This window comes from Salvia splendens, chromosome 4, assembly GCF_004379255.2.
Source record: "Salvia splendens isolate huo1 chromosome 4, SspV2, whole genome shotgun sequence".
Classification (NCBI taxonomy): Eukaryota; Viridiplantae; Streptophyta; class Magnoliopsida; order Lamiales; family Lamiaceae; genus Salvia; species Salvia splendens.
In genome coordinates this window covers 13,248,192-13,256,022 of record NC_056035.1, presented here as the reverse complement: position 1 = coordinate 13,256,022, position 7,831 = coordinate 13,248,192, and the positions used below count along the sequence as shown (strand labels likewise).

Below are 7,831 nucleotides of genomic sequence, written 5' to 3'. Positions count from 1 at the left end.
GTTTTAACAAATGCGTCATTTCTAAAGGCATTGCCAGATACCAAGATTTCAAAACCATGTGACCGCTTAGCCAATACTGCAATAATACCAAATTTCAAGGAAACCATAAAAAGCAAGTCTTGAACAATATCAGGAAGCGCAAAATCAAAAATAGCTGTTTCTTGGAAATCATCAACTCCAACTTGTTTTTATCTTCAAGAAGGTAGTTATTGCCTCAAGGGGTCGTTTTTGCCAAATTTGATCCTGATGTCTTCTCTCAGATCCCAATGAGTATAAATTTACTGTTTGGTTGGGGTTTTTTTTACATCATTTTTAAATTTGTAGTACAAAATTTAGTATACTTGTTATTTGAAGAATATAATTGAGATATAAAATTCAAAGGTGAAGTTTTGGGGGTATCAATCAAAACAAAAACAATATTTAGCTTGTAAGTAGTAGTGGAAGAGGCGAAGGTGGGTCTATCCAAAAATTGAGGGGATGGAAAGTTGTAAATATTTGCTGGTGGAGAGTGATCCTTAGAGTTGAGTAAGAATGGCGTCTCTCCTATCCTTCTCTCCCCTAAAATCTGCTAAAGCTTGTGCAGCAACTACGACAGAGAGTCTCGACCAGAAATTTGGACGCAAAGGCATCAAATTTTCAGAGTCGGGGACGGTAGAGCTGAGCGTGAGAAATGGTAGCTCGGTGAAGCTTGAGATTGCAAACGGCCACATTACTTCATACAAGCCCAAGGTTTACTGGAAGGATGATGGCTATGAGGAGGTGCTTCATACTCTTCCACCTTCATCTTCCTCTTCTTCCTCCAGAGGCGGCATCGCTTTGGTGGTGGACGACCTCTCCTCCCCACCTAATCCCAAGGCTACTACTACTGCTGCTGAATGGACTGTAATGGATGCTGATTCGGACTCCATCGATGCTGTGCAGGTACACTCATTCGTTGGATATATATAGCTAGTAATTGTTGATCAATCATAATGTGGTGTGTACCTCTTAACAGGTTGAGTTGGGGTGTGTTCGTGGCTGTTTGGATATCAGGTACGTTGTATCACTCTATCCTCTCAGCATGGCGGCTGCTGTGATAGTCAAGAACACGGGCGGAAAGCCGGTTGATTTAGCCACTGCTATTTTGAGTCATTTGAAGGTGAAGAAGAGAGGTGGGAGTGGTGTGCAAGGATTGAAAGGCTTCTCTTACTGCACTCACCCTCCTCTTTCTTCTCCTTTCCAAATCTTATCCCCCTTCGAAGCTACCAAGACTGAGGATCCGGGCTTCTTCTCGTTTGGATGGGAGCCTGAAAACAAGCCCGGGGTGTGGAGTGTGCAGGATGCCCCCATTACCGTCTTGAGGCATAAGCTTAGTAGAGTGTACGCTGCTCCACCACCGCAACGCTCCGACCCTTTCCACACCACCGCCCCCTCCAAGTACGAGACCATCGACCAGGTGCATATCCGTATAAATCACCCTCTATCTGTAAATATCACTCAATTAGCTTATTACAACTAACACTAGTACATGTATAGGGGCGTGAGCTTTTCTTCCGGGTGATACGAATGGGATTCGAGGAAATATATTTGTCCAGTCCGGGCTCATTTGCGGACAAGTACGGCAATGGCTACTTTATATGTACAGGCCCTGCTTCAATGTTGGTTCCGGTCACGGTGAACCCTGGCAAAGAATGGAGAGGGGCGCAGGTCATAGAGCATGATAATTTGTGATTTGAGGCATTTTTTTGCTAATCTTTACTTGTAATCATACAGATTGAGAATGGAAATATAAATGCATTGCTTCGTTTTGATTGTACATTCTGACATTATTATCTTGTATGGACTGGAGTGATGTGATGAAGATAACTTGACGTTATCTCTCAACTTTTAATGACAACCAACCAATATTAAGATACAAACTATCATCTTCTCAAAGAAAATGGGATAGGACCATTTTACAATATGGCCACCCTTTTTAACAGCGCTCTCCCTTTTCCGAGGAACATCTCTCCGCGCACTTCATGCTCTTCCTCCGTCAAAACACTTCCAGACACCAACTATCTGGAGAGATGTGGCGTGAGCTTTACAGGTATTGGCGATGACTGTGTGGTAAAGATGGAACTCGGGAATGGAACCGCTGCCAAGGTGATGCTCCCGACTGGTTTGGTCACTTCATACAAGCCTCAGATGTGGCATGGCGGCACAATGGAGTTGCTGCAAACCTCTGTCTCTCAGAGCGAAAATGGTGCTGCTCTCATTCGAGGAGGATTGTCGTTAGCCCTTGCCTGCCAGAATGATGCCGGATTTTCATGGTCTCCACATGCCTGGGATCTTCATCAAGTCACTGGAACTCCTCAAGAATCTATTCGGGTTAGTATTGTTGCTTCATCTAGTCATTTTCTACTCACTTGTCTCATACACTCAACTGCATACATAATATATATGCAGGTGGAGTTATCGAGCACGAGTGAGCAAGGCAATGTTGGTATAATGCATATTATAACTCTTGAACAAGATAGCTTCAACTCAGAGATTGTAGTCTCTAACTCATCCACTTCAACTATCCGTCTAGCTGGATCAACCCTGTGCCATCTGGCTGTGAGCACTCCCGATGCAGCTTATGCAATAGGACTACAAGGCTCCGATTACTTTGATATGCCACCCTTTCAGGGAAATTTCAGCATTGTCCCTCCAACAATTAAAAAGTCGCCTAATAAGTTCTGGCCATTCAACAAACTATTTCCCAAAGGGGAGGAAAATATAAACAGACAAGCAGAGACGGGCGAAGAAGACGATGACTGCAAGCACTTGGCAGAAACATTAAGCAGGATTTATACAAGCACACCTCGAAGTTTGACCATCATGGACCGTGTAAGTCATCTGTTATCTCTATAATCACTATCTCAACTTGATAGTTGGAGTATTAGCCTTGAAAAAGTAACCACAGCATCATCTCATGTGAACAGGGAAGGAGAAATTCGGTGACACTGAGAAGACAAGGTTTTAAAGAAGTGTACATATTGAGCCCTGGATCAGAACACGAGTGGTATAGCAAGTACTCACACATCTGCATCGGCCATGCTGCACAGCTTGAACCGGTAATCATAGATTCTCAAAGCGAATGGAGTGGAGGGGTGCAATTGTTCAATCCTAATTACTAAATTGGGATTTTACGTGTCGTTTCTTTATTGTGGATCAAGACATTGTCAAGATAGTATCAAGGTGATGCAAGGCAGTCCGAAGATAATCAAAGCATAGAACATAACTGGTTCTCTTGTGCCCAAGTCCTAGCTAGCTATCTAGAGATACCCTCGATTTACTTGCTAATTCTCGTATGACGATCCAACCAAAACATCCAAGTCTGCACTAGACAGCTACATGGAATCAGTCAAATATCCCATCCAGTGTTATCATAAAGTAAACAATTTTTATTAGTAGGTATTCTTAAACATTTGCCTTACTAGCTATTTCATGTGAGTTAAGCAGCAGGTTTCTACACTTCCAAAATAGGAGTAAACAAACGTAAACCCTGTTTTAACAACAAATATTTGTCCAACAACCTTAAATAGTCAAATATTCCTAAAGGCCAAACAATGTCACAGTGTGGCACACATAAATAAAGTGCTAGGTTGGGACCATAACATGGTGATTATCTTGATCACCTATCACCAACAAGAATACAAATACTGCAAATAAACCAACAAAAAGAGCAAAAACAACTTTTTTGGCAGAGTTGTGATGCTTCTTTACTTGAAATTTATCTACTGGGATCATTTCAGCAAGATTAGGCACGTCTTCTGTGGAGGAAACTGATTCTGCGTTCGCATGAAATAGTTCATCACCAGATGCTAATTCATCTTTGTTCTCACAGTCCATGCCATTAGGAAGACCAAGTTGTCCAAGCAATGAGACTGGTCTCATTGGGCTTCTGAACCTTCTGGGTTGTTTCTCTGATAAGCCTACATCAGAATTGTCAAGATCCTGAAGCGAGCGAATGAGCCTTCTCGGGGTACTGAAAATCTTCACATCATCAACCTTAATGTGAGCCTTCGACTGCTGAAAAACACAGATAGGCGTCCAATTAGTGAAATGTTGTCTTGGATTTAATCAAAGTACATTAAGGAAGGTTTTAAGCTCCTCAAAGAGCTTAGCCATGTATCATGATTACTAGTTCTGCATATCTCCTGCTAGATACTTGTCAGATTTGCAAATAAAACATTACAAAAACTGAAATCAATCCAAGTGGAAATTGACAAGCTCCTAGAAGAACTTAGTCAGCATAAAATACATATTTTTGCAAAAATACTTCTCCAAGAAAATATTCAAACAAACACAAAGGATATGAGACGAAGACTTACCTGCGGACTAGAGGCACTGCTTTCTATAACTTCCTCTTTTGCACTTTCTCGAACAAAAGCTGCAAAATTTTCACAATACTCTCCATGGTTGCCAGAAATCTCATCATACTCAGATTCTTCTCGAGCTATATCTGAAAATATGCCATCTTTAAGAGAGACATCCAGGAAGCCATTCTCACACCTTCTCCAAAGTCTACGATTCACACCCTTAGTACTAAAGTCCTGGTCTTGAGGGCCATGATTTATTGAGTTTGGTGATTCCATCAAATAATCATACCCAACAAATGAATCAACAGTTTGTGATTCAGGTGATGCAGTTAAGGCTTCAGAACTACAAACTCTCCTCATTCTCATGTTCTCTCTTCTGCCAAAGTTTGACCCAGTAGCTGAAGCAAATTCCCTCTCTGATTTTGAGCTTCTCTTATTGCATATTTTCTTTGCATTTTGTAGTACTTCAAAAGCAGCACCACTAACAAATGGCATTCTGTCATACTGGCAATTCTCCATTTCCTTGATTATCAACTCCAGTTCAGATGCTATACTTTTTGGATCCAAATATCTCAACAAAGAGCTCACCATATGTATGGCTGACTTTCGTTTCTGAGAATTTTCTTCCACAAAACCAGCTTCCAGAATTCGTAATCCAGACTGTATCAACAGCCTGCCATAGGCTTCAACAGCGAGGCTGTTATGTTTAGCCAAAGCCATAACTAAGGCCATATGTGAATTGGTCTGTGAATGCTTCTCTAATGCCCCAGCAACTCTCTGACAGACCTCATTTATCATTTCATTTGAGGCAAACCGCCAATTATCAGATTCAACAAGTGATTGAAGAGAAAGTGCAGCTCCGGAAGACAAATTCTCCAAGCTACCCAGGAGACAATCAGAAAGAGGCTTACAAAGAGAATGGATGACATGCCTCTTCCTTTCCTCTGCTGTTGTTGGGTCGATTGCATACCTTGCTATGGCTGGAACCACCTTCGAGCAAGCCTGATGAAGAGCAAAAGCTCCTGCACTCAATGACAGGGTTTTGACAATGGTGTTCATGATGTTATCAATCTGCGGGACTATTTTTGGTCCATGGACTCGAGCAAGAACCTCGTATAGAGAAATTGTGTGCTCGCCAGATGACATGCCAGTGTCTTTGGTTTCAGAAACATGAGCTAGAAAGATGGGGATGGCCTTGGAATCCAAGTCTTTCACATACAATTTCAATGCTTTCATAGCCGATTTTCTGCTATCAGCATCCTTATCAAGATTCTCCAACTCCCGCCGCAGTACTGGGCTTAGACTTCTTCCCATATTACTACAAGGGAAGACATAAAATAGATTTAAAAGTTACAGTAGTTTGCATTCCATTTAACACTACAAGCTGATATCTCTGTAGCTGTCTAAAAAGTGGTATTGTTGCCTAAATATTATTAAGCCAAATTATTGCGAGATTAACATATATCAGAAAGTGAATTGAACGCCACACAGCACGCAACAAAGAAAATGGAAACAACCACCAAAGAAATCTGTTATCCGAAATTCCCATAAAGACTTCAATTAAATGATAGAGACGTTCGAGTAATTAAGCGGTACACATCATGAAAAAACAAAATGTGTAAGCAATTTCAACAGTAGATTTTCAGACTTTATCAATTAGATCCATGAAATCCCAAATCTTTATTCGCTTAAAAAACTAAACAAGAAGGGATTTATTGATGGTGTCGATCTTTCTTCTTCAGTTTGGAAAATAGAACACGAAGCGAAGCTGAAGTTGAATATTTTATATGGAATTAATTGCGTTTCTCCATAAAAAAAGATACCTTGATATGAGCCGGAACCTAGCCGCTACTTCTTCCTTTGGAGCATCAAGAATCCTATGCTGAGCAATGACTGCAGATGGATGATTCGGGCAAAAAGTATTTCAATTCAATTTGAATAGAATGAGGGGAGATGTTTGAGACAGCGGCTCAGCTAGTACACGCGCTTTTTGTGCGCACTTGTCTGAAAACTTTTCATTTGAATTGTAATCATTCTATTTCCCCCGCTTTCGCCCTACATTTTATTACACTTATGGGCCTTCCCTTCAGCTTGGCCCAATTTAAGCTGATCGACTTTGGGCTGTGTTTGTACAAACAAAAAAAATTGGATACGGTCTAACCCGAGTTGGTTTCCTAATATTTTTATTTCTCTAATATATATGAAAAAAATAATGAATAGAACTCATGTGATGCGTCCAACAAAAATAGAATTATAGAACCAGTATAAAACCACATAGTTATATCTTTTATTTGGCAGTAATCAATTATGTTATTTTATAAATTCACAAACACAATAACATACAATAAAAATTAGTATAAAGTAGTAATAAAAATAATTATTGAACTGAGTTTATTATGGGCCTCACGTGGGTTTGGGCAGCCTAGGTTCTAAAAAGGTCAAAAACTAAAAAGGTCAAAAACCAAACTGTCTTAATTTCCCTAAAATAATGCATACAACTAAAATATTAAAAAAAAAAGGTTGAGGTGCTCCAGGTCAGGGACGGACCTAGTGAAGGCCAAGCCGCCGCTCCAGCGGGGGCTTGGCCGGTGCCGGTGCCGGTCCCTGTATCCTCATGGTCATGGCCGCTGCTGTGTATTTCTCTTTTACCGTTTTTTACACAAAGAAGAAAGGAGGAGGGAGAGGCGAATGGGCAAAGAAGTGGATTAATTAGTACGTAAGTAATTATGGTCATTGAATTTACAACGTGGGGTCCACTTTTGGTTAATGAATACTCCACTTTAGTAGACCTAGTAGTGTTTAAAAAGATATGTGAATTTGAACCGTTTATTTTTGTGGAATAGTAATACAGTAATACTGTATGCTAACCTTTTTGGATTTATAATTTAATACTGAATTTATGCATAACAGATTATTTTGTACATTTATCTTCATAATATCATAATTTGTGTGTATCTATTTTAATATAGTATATAAAAATATTGGTAGTCATTTAAATATTAAAATTTTGGTCAAATTCTATTTAATTAAAGTAAAATATTAGTATATCAAGAATTTTAAATTTATATAAAATATATATTTTCTTTTTGTCTTATTTTAATATAACACTATCATTTTAATTATCACCAAATTATGACGTTTTGGTCAAATTATTTGAAATTCATTATATTTGTGTTTTCATCACTTTATAGATTTATAAAATAATTAAAGGAGGTAAGAATATTGAAATAATTATTTTCAATATATATATTATTTTTTATAGTTTCAGCACCGGCTTATTCAAATGTCTGGTTTCGTCCCTGCTCCAGGTCAATTTTGTTTTTGAATTTGTAGGTATATTGAATTATTGCTTTGCGATATTTTCTATTGCGCTTGGTGTTGAGAAGCATGAAACGGGAAGTAATGATGATAGGCTAATGGTGATTGTGGAGTGGTTTGGTTAAAAATTTTGCCAAGTGGGAATATTACACTAGCACTCTAGCAGTCTATTAAATTAATATTTTTAT

At 39.2% G+C, this 7,831-nt stretch overlaps 3 protein-coding genes across 4 annotated transcripts; 2 read left to right on the top strand and 1 right to left on the bottom strand.

Annotated features, from left to right (window-relative positions):
- The first annotated feature begins 368 nt into the window (after positions 1-368).
- On the top strand, positions 369-1,795 carry LOC121798673 (photosynthetic NDH subunit of subcomplex B 2, chloroplastic-like). The gene is made up of 3 exons (XM_042197793.1): positions 369-921; positions 995-1,435; positions 1,516-1,795. The coding sequence occupies exons 1-3, from the start codon at positions 532-534 to the stop codon at positions 1,708-1,710; spliced, it is 1,026 nt and encodes a 341-aa protein (XP_042053727.1). The 5' UTR covers positions 369-531; the 3' UTR covers positions 1,711-1,795.
- LOC121798674 (protein NDH-DEPENDENT CYCLIC ELECTRON FLOW 5-like) lies at positions 1,788-3,439 on the top strand. Its single transcript, XM_042197794.1, has 3 exons — positions 1,788-2,349; positions 2,428-2,850; positions 2,946-3,439. The coding sequence occupies exons 1-3, from the start codon at positions 1,942-1,944 to the stop codon at positions 3,138-3,140; spliced, it is 1,026 nt and encodes a 341-aa protein (XP_042053728.1). The 5' UTR covers positions 1,788-1,941; the 3' UTR covers positions 3,141-3,439.
- Positions 3,440-3,492: 53 nt separating this feature from the next.
- On the bottom strand, positions 3,493-6,343 carry LOC121798671 (protein SINE1-like). 2 transcript variants are annotated; one of them, XM_042197791.1, is made up of 3 exons: positions 6,149-6,343; positions 4,338-5,643; positions 3,493-4,035 (listed from the first exon to the last, which is right to left on the bottom strand). In XM_042197791.1, the coding sequence occupies exons 2-3, from the start codon at positions 5,637-5,639 to the stop codon at positions 3,604-3,606; spliced, it is 1,734 nt and encodes a 577-aa protein (XP_042053725.1). In that variant the 5' UTR covers positions 5,640-5,643; positions 6,149-6,343; the 3' UTR covers positions 3,493-3,603. The 2 variants fall into 2 exon arrangements, with proteins under 2 accessions (XP_042053725.1, XP_042053726.1); XM_042197792.1 differs by having other exon boundaries at positions 3,493-4,032.
- Positions 6,344-7,831: the final 1,488 nt, after the last annotated feature.

Excerpts from the sequence above, each read along its gene's own strand:
- LOC121798673 (XM_042197793.1), top strand. The coding sequence starts at position 532 with ATGGCGTCTCTCCTATCCTTCTCTCCCCTAAAATCTGCTAAAGCTTGT. Across the intron at positions 922-994 it reads ACTCCATCGATGCTGTGCAG|GTTGAGTTGGGGTGTGTTCG; the intron begins GTACACTCATTC and ends ACCTCTTAACAG. Across the intron at positions 1,436-1,515 it reads AGTACGAGACCATCGACCAG|GGGCGTGAGCTTTTCTTCCG; the intron begins GTGCATATCCGT and ends GTACATGTATAG.
- LOC121798671 (XM_042197791.1), bottom strand. The coding sequence starts at position 5,639 with ATGGGAAGAAGTCTAAGCCCAGTACTGCGGCGGGAGTTGGAGAATCTT. Across the intron at positions 4,036-4,337 it reads GCAGTGCCTCTAGTCCGCAG|CAGTCGAAGGCTCACATTAA; the intron begins GTAAGTCTTCGT and ends TGTGTTTTTCAG.
- LOC121798674 (XM_042197794.1), top strand. The coding sequence starts at position 1,942 with ATGGCCACCCTTTTTAACAGCGCTCTCCCTTTTCCGAGGAACATCTCT. Across the intron at positions 2,350-2,427 it reads CTCCTCAAGAATCTATTCGG|GTGGAGTTATCGAGCACGAG; the intron begins GTTAGTATTGTT and ends ATATATATGCAG. Across the intron at positions 2,851-2,945 it reads GTTTGACCATCATGGACCGT|GGAAGGAGAAATTCGGTGAC; the intron begins GTAAGTCATCTG and ends TCATGTGAACAG.